Genomic DNA, 19,157 nt, shown 5'->3' with positions numbered 1-19,157 from the left:
AAAATCAGTGCAACATTCGCAAAAGGAATGAAAAATGTTAAACACAAATTGAACTCAGCACAAATCAAGATTCTACTGAGAATGCTAGGTTTTAAATAAAAATCAGTGTAGAAGTGGGCACTGCCAGGGATTAATTCACCACCATTAGAAATTTCTGCGAATTATACCCATTTGAAGGTCTTTGAGAAGATGTTAAAATTTAAGATAGTTCTTTTGAGCTCAGAGATACAACTATCCAAATTTCAAAATTCTGTGAACTTTTCTTTAAATGAACAAACTGGCTGTTGTATACCAATACAACTATCACATTGCTCTTAAGGTTTTTTTTTCCAAAAATCAGCTGGAGTTATTTCTGGCATAATCTTTTTGAGGCATCAGGAATCTTGTCATCTGGCTTGAGAACTGGCAAGGCAGCTGCATTGATTCTTCCAAGGGAGGGCTATCAAACTTCATGTCAATCAGCCAGTAGTGGGTCGACATCTGGATGTTTTGACCAGTGACAGAAAATTCTCCCCTAATGTCACAGGAGACCCAGGGCTAAATATTCTGTCATTTTTGGTGGTGGGGAGGGGAGCGTATCTCAGGTTAGGGGTCATGGAGAGACAAGATGCAGGGATTCAGAAGTATGAGCAGTAGGTAGGCTCCCTGTGCCCCATACTCAATCCCTTCAGGCACCAAGTCCAGTTTTGCATGTTGCATGGCAGCATGTCCACCTGCAGCTGGGTTAATCCCAACAGGAGACTGATGCCCTCAAGTGGTCTTTAACTGACCACTTACAAGGGCCTCAAATAGCAGCATGGCTGGAAGGCTGACCATGTTCTTCCCAAACCAAACTTAATCCAGGTAGAGTCAAGAAGGTAGCAGGGCTCTGGGTGTCCCCTTCCTGCCTCCCAACCTAAGTATCTCCAAGTGCAGTAGATTCCACATTCAAATTGGGTTACTCACAGCTAGTGGTTTCACACAGTTTATTCCTTGTTACGATTAAAGTCCATTTTCAGCCACATGAATCAATCAGCAGCAAGTTCCCCTTCTTAATAACATCAAGGATTTTAAAAAAATCTCTGCTACATCATTACATTTGTAAAATAATGTCACATTACACTGGTTTGTGACATTTTTAGTCTTCAGCTCAAGTATCTAGAAAGGGGCTTAAAGCCACAAGTTGCTGACTGAAAAGCAAGATTGCTGGCAGAAAGCTATGTCTCAATATGTACCTTCATTTGAGCACTATACCGGTTCTATAAGCTGCACAGTTTGAGTTTAAGAGGATTATAAAATCAAAACTTTAGACATACTGTTGGATAAATAGGTTGGCATTCTGTCTAACGAATTATAAAAGCACATCTCCTTGAAACATGTTTTATTATTGAACTAGGAATAAGATTAAAGTTTTTCAAAGGACCATTTGGCAACTTGTTTGTTTGGAATATTCTTCATGTGATAACATCACATTCAATGAATACTTTGGCCAAGAAATGAAAAAGGCGATTGCCAAAGATGACATCATGAAAACAGGGCCCAGAGTCTACAGAGAACATCAAAACATTGGCAAATCGGCTAAGGGAAGACATGAATCTCTGTCAGTGATCAAAAGGGAGCTTGTACAATGATTTGTTTTGGCAGATCCCCACAGACACAATGCTGTGAGGTAGAGAAAACCACAACGTGACATTATTTTAGAACACCAATCGATTATCTGGATTGGTCTGAATATGTCACCAACCTTTTAAGGGAACACTATGTGCACACTTGGTTCACAAGTTTATTAAACAACGAGCTGAGTGGAGGGAAGGAAAGAAAAGGAGTAAACTCTCCATAGGACACATCCTATTACCTCATGGGACATCCTGCTCTAAGTGTTCAAAGATCTGTGGCCGGAGAATTAGCCTGTTCAGTCACTTGGAGACCCATGGCAGAAACCCCTGACCCTGAGTAGACACCATAGCAATGAGGATAGGGAATAAACAGTCTGGAGAATGGAGCAGACGAGCCCAGCTGACAGGTTCCTGCTGTTGTTGTTAAATTAACGAGATTATGAGCTCTGGACTTGTTCTCTTTTCCATTTTAAATGAAAGAATCACATTAGTATATGTATCAGACACTCTGCTCCATCTTGCCAATTGTTTTTTTTTAAGAACATGAATAGACCAGGACTTTCAGCCTCCCTAATTTGATTTGTTTGTTTAACTCTTTGTTTCCACCTTAAATGGCCCCCTCAGAATGTTTTCTTCTTCTAAACTCACTTGAGATTCCCTAACAAAGCCCGCACGTTCCCTTGCAGGTCGTACACTGTGCTGACGCGAAACAATATTGATGTTCTTAGTCTTTGATATTGGGTCAAAATCCTGGATCCTCCTTCCTAGCAGCATATCCCTAAATGATGTTGACTGCAGTGATTTGAGGAAGTGGCTCATTGTCACCTTCGTTAGGGTAATTAAGAATGAGCAATAAATTCTGTCTTACCTAGTGATGGAATCTCATGGACAAGCAAAACATTACTCAGGCGAAGTAATTCCGTAGTTCTGACAAAGTGTCATGTCAGTCTTGAAACGTCAGCATCTCTCTCTCTCTCTCTCTCTCTCTTTCCCGCTGTACAGATGCTGCCAGACCAGCTGAATTTCTCCAGCACTTTCTATTTTCATTTCAGATTTGTAGTATTCCTGTTATCTTTTTACTGACATTATCTATGACTTTCTTTTGAGCATCTTTTGTGGTCCTATCCAAATCCCGATTTTGTTTTGGTTCATACTATTTGTTTTCATTTTCCTTAATAACTTAATTTTATTGCTTCTTTTCCCTTTATCATTTTTTTGTCAAACCTATTTTCTAACCTCTTCATATTCTCTTCTGATATGCTTTCTTTGATTGCTTGTGTACTTCTCATCAATTTCCATTTTATCTTTACATCTTTGTTCATCTTGGTGTTTTATTACTGAATCATATCAGAATCCCCATAGTATGGAAGCAGGCAATTCAGTCCAACGAATCCACACTCCCCTCCAAAGAGCATCCCACCCTGACCCAGTCCCCTATCCGATTTCTGTAACCCTGCCTTTCCCATGGTTAATCCATCCAACCTGTACACCCCTGGGAAATTCAGCATGGCCAATCCACCTAATTTGCACATCTTTGCACTGTAGGAGGAAACCGGAGAACCCGAGGAAGCCCAGGCAGACATGGGGAGAATGTGCAAACTCCACACAGACAGTCGCCAAAGGGTGGAATTGAACTCAGGTCCCTGGCACTGTGGGGAAATAGTGCTAACCACTGAGCCACTGTGCCACCCTACTACTGTTATTGTATAGTTTTTAAACAAATATCTTCAAGTGAATTTTCTCTTGATCATCAGTCTAGTATTATTTGCATTACTGTTTGATCTCTCTGTTTACCAATCTTTTCTCCCAGTCTAACCTCCCAAGTTCCATGCTCAACTCAAGATTATTATTTTTCCAGTCTCCTTCTTTGACCCTTCTATTACAGATATCATTGTGAATATTTTAGACGAGACAGAAATCACATCACAATGCAACTGGAAAATGAGCAGGGAATTCCTTTAGTATCCGGGCCATCATTAATCCTTCACTAAAAGTGGTTTACCTTGTCTTGAAACTCATTGCAATTTCTGGGATGTAGCTGTCTGCAATTTGGTTGGCACTGTTCCCTCCATCACAATAGTGATTGCATTTCAAGAATATTTTAATATTCGTAAAGCTCTTTAGGACAGCCCCTGAGGTCGTAAAAGGAAACACATCAGTGATACCCCTTGTGTTTTTTTACTTAATTAAGAGTCAAGTTTGCATTTCATGCTATCAAGTGGAACCAGGGGATTTTTTTCAGTACTATATATAATTGATGTTTTGTATCTTATTTGGTACAAGAATAGCAAGCTAACTATTTATTTTTGTTTGGTGATCAGGGTCAGCAGTCTACCCGGCCTCAAAAACTTGTAATCTAGCTTTCTTCCCTCAATACTAGGCCGTTTCCTTCTGAAGAGAGTAAAAAGCTCTAAGGTACAGTCTCATCATTTGTTGTCCATTCCTAATTGTCCTTCAAAAGATGATGGTGAGCTGCCTAGTTGAACTACTGCAATCCATTTGAGCAGATACATTCACAATGTTGCTGTCAAGGCAGGTCTAGGATTTTGGTTCTGTAGTATGGAAGGAATGGTAAAATAGGGTCAAGTTAGGATTAAGTTTGTGGATTGGAGAGGAACCTGAAAGTGGTGATGCTCCCATGTGTCTGTTCTCCTTGTCTTTCTAAGTAGTTGGATCACATGGTTGAGGGGGACTTTTCGATGCAATATATGACCACAGCCAGCCACGGGGGAATGTTTTCGGAATTCCTGGAATTATCAAATCTGTCAGTAATTCCTTGTGTTCTGGCATTTTGTCCCCACAGAAAGGACTGAGAGGACAAAGCTACTCTATGTTACATTTGCAGATTTAAGATGCTAATGAACATGTCTTGACATTTTCAGCCTATGACATTCATTCCCATAATGCTTCAGTTCAGACTCAGAGATGTTACATCTACATTCCAGCTACCCTTGAGATACCAAAAGTGGTTCTTCTGGACAAGTTGAAGGCAGACAAGTTGATTAAAGTTACACATCAGTGGAATGATATGAGGTCACGGTAAAGTGGCGGTTATGTTAGAATAATCGAGTTAATGTGAGTTGAAATCCTAGAACATGTGAATTAAGAGCTGATATAGGCCATTCGGCCCCACAAATCTGTGCAGCCATTAAATAAACTCACAGTTGGCCTGATAGGAAGTAGGTGGGAATGTGGGGTATGAGCTTTCACCCTCTTCCTCATTAAGAATTTATCCACCACGATCTTAAAAATATTTAAAGACTCTTCTTCCTTCGCCTTTCAGGAAGAGAGTTCCAAAGTTTCACCAGCATCTGTGAAAGGTAATTTCTCCTCATCTCTGTCTTAAATGAGGGAACACTTATTTTTAAAAGTGATCTCTAGTTCCAGTCTCTCCCATAAAACATACTTTCCACATCCGCCTTGTCATGACCCCTCAGGATCAGTAAATGTCAGTCCCAAAACTGGGATTTACTCTTGCTCTTCTTGGCTGCTGAGGATCTGATCTTCCTCTTAGAAATTTAGAACCACATTGGAATGCCCAAAAATTTGTGCATTCTGCCCACATTCAGGGGCCACAAGTGAAAACCAGCTACAAAACGATTCTTGGAAAAATATTTCAAAAACAAAAATCAGGTATAAACAAGTGTGCAAGGTAATGCACCAACAAAAACACAAATAAAGTAAATGAAACAAGAGACAACCATTGCTACAAAGTGGAACAAATGTTTTAAGAAGCTGACGCAAAGGTTTGTAAATGGAGAATCGTTTTATTTGATCATGCAACATAAGCAACAAAAATAGGCCTCTCCCAAATTATGCAATCAACTGAAATGCCATAGCAAGCCCACATTAAAAAGATTGTGATATCTTCAGTTGCAAAACCCGTACCATGATAACATGATGTTCTGAGCTTGACTGTGGGATCTACATGTATTATTTAGTGAACTTGCACAAGAGGATAGAAGTTACTCTCCACTTACTGTCCATAGAAAAGACCAAGCCACTCGTTTATAGAAGTCCCCAGTGCCCCAGGAATAAGAGAAACAAAATAAAGTTATCTTTCAGTGAAACAAAACTTTGGCTTCAACTCCAAGTGTTATCGAAACATACAGACTTAGCCCTCATCTAATGCATAATTATGTTTGCTTGCGTTACTCTTATGTGATTCCAACCTACTTACTCACAGTCAGATTTCCCTGGACCTCTGCGAAAACAACAATATACAGTATAGATTTTTTTTAAACCACAAAATGAAAACATGCGAAGTTACGTACCCGTTCTTGGCCAGCTGTGTCCCAAATCAGAAACTTATGGAGCTCATTTCCACAGCTCACAGTCTTAGTCATGAATGAGGCACTGGAAATCAGTCCAGAATAGGCAAGACATTAGTCTCAAAACAATAGAGGGCTAAAACTCTCAGAACAGGAGAAATATCGGAAATCTGCCAGAACTCACCCAATAGTGGGCAGAGTATTGAGATCGAAGGTGTCTTGAACAAATCGGCATACTATGCTCGACTTCCCAACACCAGTATCCTAAAACCATTAAACAAGCAAAGAATTAGATCACAGCATTATTTGGTAAGTCAACATTTTTTTTTAAAACCTGTTTTACAAAGTGTGCTTCTAGATGAAGCAATCAAACTAGACAGGTCAAACTCCAAACTTCGTTTATATTAAATGAGTTGTTCTCAGTCTGGTAGAAATGATTATGGAATAATCAAACATTTTTCTTGCTTGCGCTCCTCATTCTTTATTCCCCTCCCTTCTACTGAAGCTAAATGTGACACATCAGCTGAGATGAGCTAACACAGTATGTCTTTTCCTAGTGACATGAGACTGTTCGCTGCCTACAAGGCACAATTCAGGTGTTTATTGGAATTCTCTCGACTTGCCTGGATGGGTCCAGCTCCTGCACTGAAGAAGCTTGACACTATAAGCCCACTTAACCAGTACCCCATCCCCCTCTTATTCATCAATGCACAGTGGCAGGAGTGTTTTCAAACCTCACTTGGATGACGCACTGGAAATCAAGCCCTATTATTCTTGGAGTCGTCATAATCGTTAAAGAGTTGAAAAAGTACACAGAGCTCCTCAAGTTACCATCCTTTCAGACTCAGAGTGACTGAAAGCACAGACCAGATTCCTGTACTTTATGAGAATTATTAATACTATAACAAACGTATAAATTGTAACTACAGATAAATAATTATGAATAAATAATAAATAAATAATCCTGTGAATATATAAGTTTAGGCTGTATATACTCCACTTCCTGCACATATACAGATAGAAAACAAATGGTCTGATGGGTGGAGGGAAAGACTGGGAGTACAGCTCCCAGTTCACAGGGTTTACTTGCACTTGCTTCCAGAAAGCACAGAATAGCTGGTTCATAATTATACAAGGTCTTTGACTTTAATCAGTTCAAGTTCACAGCTTACAGCAACTAGAAAGGAGAAATGATTTGGCCCTCTTCAGGTTGCATTTTACTGCAGAGCACAAGCAGCTCCTTTTGCTTCTGATGGTTTTTCCTAAAATATTCCCACCCCAAGCTGATCAGCTACCTGGGAGCCAATACTTATTGGCAGGCAGAAGGCCTTTGTCATTGGCAACTGGTCACCCGTCCACAAACCAAATAGCTACTTGTTGTCAGTCAAGCCTTCATTCTTATAAACCCTTTGATTCCAGCTCATCTACAAACTAGTCTCCCCCACTGCTTGTACAAGTAACTGTGTAAACAGCACTTTCAAAGTATGTTAGATTGCTTGTTTTTAAAAAGCACAGTAGTTCTTCAATAATCCTCAGTTTCTTAAATTAGTTCTTTTCCCACTTCATCCCACAATCAAAAATATAAAGAAATAACTCTGTACAGTGTTCACAATGTACAAGGTGCACTGCAGCAACTCACAATGACTCCTCTAACAGCACCTTCCAAACCTGGGACCGAGAAGGCTAAGGACAGCAGACATGTGAGTATACTATTATCTGCAAGTCAAACACCATCCTGATTGGACTGAAGCACTTCAAGAAGGCAGCTCAGCACCACCTGCTCTAGGTCAGTTAGAGATGGATAATAAAGGCTAGCCTAGCCAGTGACACACATATCCTGTGAACAAATAAAGAAAAGAACTTGGACGCGCATTGAAAGTAGCCATATTGGGCCAAGTTGGATGTGGCGTCTCTTTTTTTGTGAGCAGAACATAACTGGGCAATTTTTCACATTGTTGGGAAGATGCCAGAGTTGTAGCTATTCTGGAACAGCTTGTCTAGGGACATGATATGTTCTGGAGTGAAAGTCTTCAGTGCTATGACCAGACATTGTCAGGGCTCACAGCCTGTGCAGTGTCCAGTGCCTCATTCTCTGACAGCACGTGGAGTGAAAAATATTGCCTGAAGACTGTCATCTGTGATGGTGGGGACCACTTGAGGAGGCCAAGACTGATCATCCATTCGGCACTTCTGGCTGAAGATGGATGCAAGTGCTTCAGGCTTATCTTTTGCACTGATGTGATGGACTCCCCAATCGTTGAGCAACGGGATATTTGTGGGGCCTCCTCTTCCAGTGAGTTATTGAACCGCCCGCCACCATTCACGACTGGACGTAGAAAGACTGATTTGCTGGTTATGGAATTTCTAAACTCATCTAGCACTTGCTGCTGATGCTGTTTGGTGTAAAAGTCACCAGTTTTGTAGCTTCATCAGATTGGCACTTTATTTTCAGGAATTCCCAATGCTGCTCCTGGCATGACCTCCTTATTGAAACGCAGGTGGATTTTCAAAATGAAGTAACAACTTCAATAACTCGACAAAGAGATGAAGATTTTTATGAACTACTTCTGTAAGATGAACAGTCTCAAGACATTGTATTAATTATTAGAATATATTATACGTTTTTTCCAAACACAACTGAAACACAGGTCAGGGCTACAGTCAGTAGCACTCAGCAGAAGTGCCCTCGATATCTATATAGGCAATCATCAGATCCGAACGTAAAGATCACACTGCAGAAAATAGCAAGAGTGATTCTAAAATTAGACAACAGCATAAAAGTGGTGACAATGTTTCAGCCACTTGTTCATTTGACATCTGAACGATTGTCAGTTTTCTTCAACTGTATTTCAGAATGAACCATATGCGGACTCTATCATCTGAGGGGCAAATGATGCTCCACAGGATGGCGAGATGGGTCATTTGGAGGTCCACCTCTATGTTCCCGTTCAATTCTCTCAATGTGATCAGTGCTTTCCTGAATGACACTTCTCTATTTTGTTTCTTCACACACTAGGGGCTCCCATACATAGCTGGATATATTTGACCTCTTCAGGAATGCACTGAGGATATCGGTCAAATGTTTCTGCTGTCATCCTGGACGTCTCAATGAATTCTGAATGAAGCAATTGATTCAGGAGTCTAGAGTCATATGGTTGACTGTCCTGCTCTATTGAACAGGTTGAGTGATTCATAGCTCAAGGCAGCACAGGTTGGCTTTGGAGACGATGGTACTGTTGAGTACGTCTGAGCTTGAAGATCACTGTTGCTTCAGAAACCATTCTTAAGTTTGAGATTCTGGTCTTTCCCTCAGTCAGTCAAAAGACTGAGCTGGCCCATCAGAGAGATACATAGACAATGAAATTCACCATTGCCACCATTGTCTAAGTCACGTTGAACTCAGGTACTTCCATAGGGACAATATGATTTGAACCAAGAACAGCTGAGCAATGCCATTCCATTTCAATTTCAGTCTGTTCCTTAAAAGTAAGCACTTGGCTTTCGTTCAGCATGACCAGGGCTGAAATTGCAATGACTGGTTTTGAAAATGACATTCTGCGAATATAATGTATAGTTAAAAATGAGGTCTGCAGATGCTGGAGATCACAGTTGAAAATGTGTTGCTGGTTAAAGCACAGCAGGTCAGGCAGCATCCAAGGAATAGGAAATTCGACGTTTCGGGCATAAGCCCTTCATCAGGAATACCCTTTTTTCCTCAACATGACTCATTTACTACAAAGCTTTGCAAAGTGCAGAAAGTGTTTTGTATCTGTCAATTCTTTTAAGGATGAAAAGTAGCATGAAGGTAGCAACAATTCTCTCTCAAAATAGAACTCAGGCACAGCAACCCATTACAATTTTAAAAAATGCACTGTCACAGACTGACCATCGTAGACAGAAAGAGCAAAACTGAGAATCCAGCTGAAAAAATAATAAATGTAAGTGAACAGGAAATATCCTGAATTTGGCTGATACCAATTTCAGCATCTCATCGTCATTTCGAAATTTGTGGCTGCTTTCTGCACAGTTTGCATTTAAAAATGTATATGTTTTCGGGAACTTGCCAATGAGTCGCTTCTTTGAAGCAGAATTACAGTCTTCATGTTTTACTAGTATTCATAGAATAGTAATATTCGATGAAGTGAAAGAAGTGCAGGCTAAATACAGAAAATCAGCCTCTTTTCTCAAGAGAGACACACACACACACACACACACACACACACACACACACACACACACACACACACACACACACACACACACACACACACACATACACACACACACACAGCCAGGCTGAATGGCATGAGGCTAATGATGGGATGTCAACATTGTCAATTGCGATGTTTATAGTATATCATTTTTAAGTCAACTCTCAGCAACTCATTTCACTCATTTTCCTGACTTCTCTTCGGAAACATTATCTAATTCTCTTTTGAAGGGCTAGATTGAATTTGTCTCCAACATGTTCTCAGACAATGTATTCCAGATCCTAACCACTCCCAGTCTAGAAGCGTTTTCCTCATGTCATCATGGCTTCTTCTGGTCATCACCTTAAATCTGTGCCTTCTGGTTCTCAATCCTTCTGCCTGCCAAGAGCAATTGTTTTCTCACCTACTTTGTTCAGACCCTGTATGGTTTTCCACATCTTGAACAAAGGTCCTCTTCATCTTCCCTATCCAAGAAGCTTCCTCAATCCACCCATAGGGCTGACGTTCCTCATCCGTGGGCCCTATCCTGTCAGTCTTTTCTGTACCCTCTCCAAATCTTCCTTAAAAAAATGATCAAAGATGCTCAAAGGCCTCATTTATGAAAGCCAAGATTCTGTATGTTTTATTTGGTGCATTCTTAACCCTATTTGCCACCTTTATATAGACTGTAAAACCATAGGATACAGGAGCAGAATTAGTCATTCGTCCCATCAGTTCTGCTCCACCATTTAATCATGGCTGATATGCTTCTTCAGGAGAAAGTGAGGACTGCAGATGCTGGAGATCAGAGTCAAGAGTATGCTGCTGGAAAAGCACAGCAGGTCAGGCAGCATCCGAGGAGCAGAGGGAATTGATGTTTCGGGCAAAAGCCCTTCATCAAGGATGAGACTTGTGGGCCGGGGAACTGAGAGAAAAATGGGAGGGGTGTAGGGCTGGGGGGGAAGGTAACTGGGAATGCAATAGGTAGGTGAAGGTGAGGGAGAAGGTGATTGGTCAGAGAGGAAAGTGGAGCCGATAAATGGGAAAGATGATGGACAGGTCAAGAGGGCAGTGCCGAGTTGGAAGCTTGGGACTGGAATAATGTGGGGGGGAGGGGGGGAAGGGAAATGAGGAAACTGGTGAAATCCACATTGATCCCATGTGGTTGCAGGATCCCGAGGCATAATATGAGGTGTTCTTCCTCGAGGCAACAGGTGCTAAGGGTTTGGCAATAGAAGAGCCCCAGAATCTGCATGTCCTTAGTGGAGAGGGAGGGGAAGTTGAAATGTTCAGCCATGGGACGGCAGGGTTGGTAGGTGCGGGTGTCCCAGAGATGTTGTCTGAAACAACCTGCAAGTTGATGCTTTGTCTCCCTGATGAAGAGGAGACCACATTGGTGCAACAGATATAGGAGATGACATTGGCGGTGGTTTGAGTAAATTGCTGTCAGATGTGGAAGGATCCTTTGGGGCCTTCGATGGAGATGAGAGGGGAGATGTGGGCATAGGTTTTGCACTTCCTGCGGTGGCAAGGGAAGTTACTGGGAGTGGGATGTGGGCTGGTAGGTTGTGTGGATCAAACGAGAGAGACTTAAAGGGGTCGGGAGGGAAATATATCACGGACCCCCAAAGATATATTTCCCTCCCCACCCACACCAGCATTCGACAGACCATTCCCTCTGCGTCTCCCTCATCAGATCCACGCCACCCCCACCAGCCCTCATACCACTCCCAGCACCTTCCCCGTCACAGCAGGAAGTGCAAAACCTGTACTCATACCTTTCCCTCTCACCTCCTTCCAAGACCCCATAGGATCCTTCCATATCCGACAAAACTTTACCTGTACCTCCGCCAATGTCATCTACAATATGTATTGCACTCGATGTGGTCTCCTCTACACTGGGAACTTGCGGATCGCTTCAGAGAACATCTCTAGGACACCCGCACCTACCAACCCCATCACCCCTGGCTGAACACCCACTCTACCAAGGGCATGCAGATCCTGCGCCTCCTCCATTGCCAAACCCTTACCACCCAATGCCTAGAGGAGGAACACCTCATATTCCGCCTTGGGACCTGCAACTACACGAGATTTAATTAGTTTCTTCATTTCCCCTCCCCCACATTATCCCAGTCCCAAGCCTCCAACTCAGTACTGCCCTCTTGACCTGTCCATCACCTTTCTCATCTATCCGCTCCACCCTATCATCTTCTCCCCCACCTTCATCTACCTATCGCATTCTCAGCTATCTCCCCCCCCAACCCTACATCCCTCCCATTTATCTCTCAGTCCCCCCGGCCCTCAAGCCTCATTCCTGATGAAAGGCTTATGCTGCATGACCTGCTGTTCTTTTCCAGCACCACATTCTCGACTCTGATGTACTTCTTAATCCAATTATCCTGCCTCCTCCTCCTCCCCCTGCTACTATTGTTCCCCTTACCAATGAATGCCTTAAAGCCATTCATTCAATTAATCCCTCACATAATGCCAGGTCCTAAGTCGCTGTTTCCCTTTTAGAACTTGACCATTAGTATCCCCCATTGCCTTCCTGCTGCCTTTCAATGGAGATTTCTTTCTCAGCATTGGTAATAGGAGATCAATTACAAACTGGGCACTATGTGACATCTCTACTATTCAACAGAAACAATTCAGGAAAGACTAAGAGGAGCAAAGGACTCTATCACTGCACAAGCTGGGAAAAGAACAAATTTCAACAGTAAACAATGTAATGAGTCCTCATACAACACAGTAGAGGAGCAGGAAGCCAGGAAGAGAAGCAGGAGAAACAAGCTGACATAATATTTATCCTAACTTTCAATTCACATGTCTCAGAGTACATAGAGCAGTGCTGATGGAAGCAACACTTGCTTTACAGTCTACTAAAATCAAACTTGCTGAGTTGTAACTAAACAAATGCTATTGGAAAGAAACAACAAGATGGGTAAAAAGAAAATATTGGTATTCTGCTCGACCTTGGAAATTGTCCAAATTAGATAAGATGGAGCCTCATTTCTAAATGTTTTGTGTCCATTTATAGGATCAAGTCAGCATGTACTGCCTATCCCTAGCTGCCCTTCAGAAGATGCTAATGACCTGCCTTCTTGAACCACTCTAACCCATGGGATGTAGCTCGACCCTTCCCAGCTATCTTCCCCCCCAACCTTACATCCCTACATAGTAGAGATGTCACATAGTGCCCAGTTTGTAATTGATCTCCTATTACCAATGCTGAGAATGCCTTCTGGGAGGGAATTCCAGGATGTTAATGTAGTGACAGTGAAGGATAGATAACATACTCCTTGAGGCCACACTCGGTTAAATGCGGATTTAATGTCAAGGGCTGTTACCTCTAGAATTCAGCTCATTTGTTCATATGTAGACCAAGACTGTAATAAGGTCAGGAACTGAGTGGTCCTGCTAGAATCCAGGCAGAGTATCAGTGTGTAGAGTAGCCATATGAATATATCAATTAGGAGCAGGAGGAACATCAGTCAGTCATTTAAGCCTGCTCTGCCATTCAATAAGATCCTGACTAATCTGATTTTAACCCAAATCCACAAACCAGAGTATTCCCAAAAGCCTTTCATCCGTTTGTTTATAAAGAATCTATCCACCGGTGTCTTAAAAATATTCTGCATCTATTGCTTTTTGAGGAAGACAGCTCAAATCTGTGAGAGAAAACATTTCTCCTCATTTCTGTTTTAAATGAGTGACCCCTAATTTTTAAACAGGATCTTTTGTTGGTTCTGTAAACGACCCCTTTCATCACTTTACTGTTTGACCCAGCTGGCTTCATCCTTCTTTTCATATGCAGGACATACCTGGGCAATCTTCACATTGTTAGGTAGATACCAATGTTGTAGCTGCACTGGAATAGCTTGGTTAAGGGGTGCAGCAAGTTCTGGGGAACAAGACCCAATACTATTGATGGAATGGTGTCAGGGCCCATAGCTTTTGCAGTATTCAGCATATCCAACTGTTTCTTGATACCACATGGAGTGACTTAAATTAGTTAAGGCTAGACAACTGCTGCATAATGTAGTGAAAGGAAAAGATGGTTCATCCACTCAGCACTTCTGGCTGAAAGTAGACACAAATGCATCAGCCTTGTCTTTTGCACTGATGTGCTGTGATCGTTGTGGGTATGGATGCCTGTAAAACATTTATCTCGTTTTAGTTGTTCACTTGTCCACCAGTCACAACCAGACGTGGCAGACTCCAGGGCTCAGATCTGATCTAGTGTTGTGGAATTGCTTAGTTTTCTGTATGATATACTGCATCTGCTGTCTGGCCTCACCAAGTTGTCTCTTCATTTTAAAGTATGTCTCATTCTTCTCTGACCTGCCCACCTGCACCCTTCATTGAGCCCGCACTGATCTCCTGGCTCGATGGTAATAGTAGAGTGGGGTATATGCCAGGCCATGAGGTTGCAAGTTGAATACAAATCTGCTGCTGTTGATGACCCAGACACTGATGAATGCCAGTTTTGAATTGCTATTTCCGTTTCAATTAACATGGTAATTCCACACAACCTGGTGAAAGGTCTCCACAATTTGAAGACAGGATTTTGCTTCCACAAGGAATCCATAAAAGTAGTGGTCACTCCTACCAAAACTGTTGTGGAAAAATGCATATGTGACTGGTAGATTGGTGAAGATGTGGTCAAATAAATTAGTCAAGCAATGATATCCTTTGGGGTTCATCCAGGTTAGCCGGTACTAATGGCATTGAGCCACTATTGATGATGGGCATTGAGGTCTTCCAACAAGAGTATATTCTGTACACCTGCCTCTTCAAAGTGGCACTCAACAATTGTCTTATTAGCTTTGAACATCTTTGCCTCCAAGTTTGGCAAGAAGGGGCTTCACATATTGGAAACTTAAAGAAAGCTAAGCAAAGATGGAGACTTTCAGTGCAGGGTCAAACCCTGTGGTTTCAGCAAAATGGCCTGTTAATCCCAGGTTTAACCCCTGAAAAAAAGGTGCAGAAACCCATTGAAGACATTTTATTGCTGTTCCCTCAGAGAAGATCATGAATAAGTGTTGAAAGGAGAATCCAGAATTAACAGGAGCTGGTCTATCCAGATCACTGCAAGACGAAGCTTCCTGGATATACATTTGTACATTCTCATGTCAGACAATACTGAAGCATTGGTTGACATGCTATACCATAACAAAGCAGTTTGTTTCTTTTTACTATTTATTTTTAGCATTTGCTTTCTCAACATATAAACTCTGTAATGATTTTAATTCTGCGCATGCTTTAAATCCACAACTGAGAGTATAGATAAACCATAAACCCACGGTGGGATAACCTTTACAGTGAGTCATCAATTTGTTTTCTTATGATTCATGAGTCAAAATGAGTATCATGTCTGAGTGCGAGTATGTACGTAAACAAAGGGCAAGAAGTATCTAAGCCCCTTTAATCATTCTTCTTTGAATTAGAATATCTTTGAACATAAAGGACTCAGAACTCCACACACTGTAACAGAGAGTCTCGGAGCAGGAGCAGGCTAGTCAGCCCTTCAGGCCTGCTCCAACATTCAACATGACAATAGTTGATCCTCTTTCTCAATGTAATATTCTCACTTTCTCCTCATACCCTCTAAAGCCTTTAAAATTGAAAACATTGATCTATTTATTTCTTGTATATATTCACAGCATCGACAACATGCTGTGGTAAAGAATTCACTGGTTCAGTACATTTGAGTGAAGAATGTTTTTCTCATGTCAGTCATAAATGGTCTTAAATGGCCAGTTAGGCTGAGATTGTGTCTTGGTGCCAGACTGACCAACCAGGGAAAGTATCCTCCTTATATCTAGTCTGTCCAATGCTGTTAGACTTCTTTACCTTTCAATTGGATAGCTTCTCATCCTTCTAAACTCTAGTGAATACAGGCTCAGTTGAAACAATCTCTCCCATGAAGATGGTCCTGCCATCCCCAATATTAGCCTAGTGAACCTCCAGTGCATTCCTTGCATGGCAAGTACATCCTCGGAATGGCGACCACAGCAGGTCAGGCAGCATCCGAGGAGCAGGAAAATCGACGTGCTTATTCCTGAAGAAGGGCTTTTGCCCGAAACGTTGAATTTTCCTGCTCCTCTGATGCTGCCTGATCTGCTGTGCTTTTCCAGCACACTCTAATCTAGACTCACATATAGGATGGACCAGTAAGGATTTCTCTCCTGGAACATTAAAGAGCAAAATTTGATTTTATTTACTGGCTTTAAGTTCCACCAACTGCTGTGATGGAATTTGAACATATGTCTCCAGAGCATTTGGTCTGAGTTTTCTGAACGAATATTACCATTATGCCACCACCACTCTCTAACCTGGTGTCTGCAGCATCTGTTGTTTCTACAGTGTCTTAGTCTGAAACATCTCCTTTGCTACAGCAGGTTCTATGCTTCAGGTTGACAATGGGCTTGTCAAGGGCCATCACTGATATTCCCTGAATCTCACAATTAGTGTCACATTCTTGCAGCAGGAAAGTTGGGGATAGTTAGATTTCCCGGACAAAGGTTCCACATATTCAACATCTACTTCTTAAAAAGGCATCTACATTTAGCACTGGCAACACATTGGTTTCTGTTTGGAAATATTTTGGTGAGATGAGCCCAACCAGTACACGCCAAGAGGTGGAAAGCAGTTCCCTTTGCAGAGAGGACCCTGGAAGCAATTTTCACAGATGTGATAATCTTTGGTCTTGTGTCACTCTTCCAAGAGAAAGAATGTTGCAAAAACCGGTCTTCCTCCAATGTAAGGGAAAAATTCACTGACTTTGAACAAGTAAGTTCAACCGTTGTTGCATCATAACAGTGGTTACTAAAGGCTTGCCACTATCACTTACACATGCAAGCATATGCACATACACACAGACACACCCACACACAGATAGCTTGGCAGGTTTTTATTTCTCATGAACACTAACTGAAGACACCTAGATTCTTGAATGACGTATCTTCTAGATTCAGTGATGAAGTGTAGGACTGTAACTCGTACTGATTTGCATGCGAGCACATTTTTGTAGAACACAGCTGTTCCAAAGTTGACAAAAACACCAGTTCATCAATTATATGACTTCCTCAAGCTGAGGAAACCACAAGTGTAGGGAAAGGCTGAAAGTTGAAGATGGGCGCTGTAAAGCTCAAATCCATGCTACGCTGGAGTGATGTACACAGATGAGAAATCTTCATCTGCGGACTTGGATCCACTCTTCCACCTTCAGTACCCCTCCCAATCCCACCTCAAAGAATCATTCCTTTATTTCAAAACAAAAACTTGAAAATTGTCACTTCATGTCATAATATGTAGTATAAGGAGTATATTGCACATTTAATGAAATGACAGCTGAAGTACTTTTTTATGTACATTCGCTGAGGAACTATTGCTCACTGGTTCAGAGAAAAGAGCCCAGCCACTTCAGATCATTTATCAACATCACCATTGGAAGGGATAGAGTCCAATATTTGTGTTTAACACTGAAGTGACATCATGCATAATGATATCACCCACATGATTGGTGCTAAGGAGAAAGAGGAGGGTCATGTTGCCATTTAAACATTAAAGCTCACTGTTATATCTCCTTCATACCAAATACCACCTTGTGATTCAATGGCATGCCCACAACTGAATCCCCTACGATCAACATCCTATGGATTTCCACTAACCAGAAATTGAACTGGACCAACCATCTAAATACCATGGCTTCAAGAGCTGGTCAGCGACTAGGAATTCTATAGGGCTCAGTCACTTCTAACTCCCAGTCACTTCTAACTCCCAGTCCCTGTGATGGAATACACTCTCCACTTGGATGGATGCATGCACCTTCAACAAGAAGCTCAGCATCATCCAAGACAAAGCAGCATGCTTGGCTGGCATCCTGTCAACTGACTTCCTTTCCTCCAATATGATCACAGTAGCAGCAGTGTTTACCATCTACAAGATGCATGGCAGAGATTCACCAAGGCTCCTTAGACAGCACCCTGCAAACCCATAACCACTACCATCAGGAAGGACATGGGCAGCTGATACAATGACAACACTGCTACCTGCAAGTTTGTCTCCAAGTCACTTGCCATTTTGATTTGGAAATATATCATCATTCCTTAAGTGTTGCTGGGTCAATATCTAGGAGCTTTCTCCCTAATAACATTGGAGTTCTATCTGCGGCAAATGGACTGCAGTAGGTCAAGAAAGCCATCTTCTCAAGAGAGCTAGGACTCAACAATAATGCTGGCCCAGCCAGCAGTCCCCACATCCTGTGAATGAATAAAAATAACTCACCAATGCTTTCAATAGCACCTTCTAAAACCCTACCACCTAGAAAAACAGAGTCAGCAGGTGTTTGGGAAGATTACATCCTGTGAATTCTCCTCCAGTCACAGGCTCCCTCACTTGGAAATGTAACACCTTTCCTTCTATGTCTCTTGGTCAAATCCCTCCTCCCTCCAGGCAATTCCGCCCCCCCCCCCACCCCACTAACAGCACTGTGGGTGTACCTGCACCACCGCAGGACTGCAATGATTTAATCACAGTAGCCATATACATACAGAACAGAACAGGCGCGTTCCCAAAAGAAGGACTGAAAGCAACTGAGAGAACCACCGTCCTAAGCCATCTTAACAATGACCTGAAAGTGGAACTGTTGAAGTCCAAGGGAATGTCACCTCACAGCCAAAGTGGCTCATTAGCAACAATAACATGAGAGAGTGATGGAGCACATTTCCATGCCTTTGCCTGGTTTGTTCCTCTCTTAAAACTGCAATTTACCATGCCCGCATTACATAGAAACATAGGACCTAAACATTTAAAAATTCAGCCCTTCAAACATATTCCACCATTCAACTCAATGGATCATAGTTGATCTGCATTGATATAAGCTGAAGACATTTCTTTTTAAATTTGTAAAAAAATTAGGAATTACTGATTATATAAAATGTTCTTTGACAGTGTATGGTCGTTCAATTCAGCTGGGGAACCCGTAAGTGCAGCTGGATGCTCATGTTGATTTTTCCAGCCAGCTCCAAGCAGAGAAAGGAGGTTAACATTTCAAGTCCAGTGACCCTTCTTCAGTATCCAGCTCTGAAGCAGTTAAC

At 41.9% G+C, this 19,157-nt stretch overlaps 1 protein-coding gene across 1 annotated transcript in view; it reads right to left on the bottom strand.

Moving 5' to 3' along the window:
• rab31 (RAB31, member RAS oncogene family) overlaps window positions 1–19,157 on the bottom strand; it is an 87,958-nt gene that overhangs the window by 67,598 nt on the left and 1,203 nt on the right. The window contains exons 2-3 of the mRNA XM_060823853.1: window positions 6,051–6,130; window positions 5,870–5,951 (exon numbers count right to left, since the gene is read on the bottom strand). Coding sequence (XP_060679836.1) covers window positions 5,870–5,951; window positions 6,051–6,130 — 162 coding nt within the window. The remainder of the gene's footprint in view (window positions 1–5,869; window positions 5,952–6,050; window positions 6,131–19,157) is intronic.

The sequence above is a fragment of the Hemiscyllium ocellatum genome, chromosome 4 (assembly GCF_020745735.1).
Source record: "Hemiscyllium ocellatum isolate sHemOce1 chromosome 4, sHemOce1.pat.X.cur, whole genome shotgun sequence".
Taxonomy (NCBI): domain Eukaryota; kingdom Metazoa; phylum Chordata; class Chondrichthyes; order Orectolobiformes; family Hemiscylliidae; genus Hemiscyllium; species Hemiscyllium ocellatum.
The sequence above is the reverse complement of the archived record's forward strand: the minus strand, read 5'-3'. Positions and strand labels throughout refer to the sequence as shown.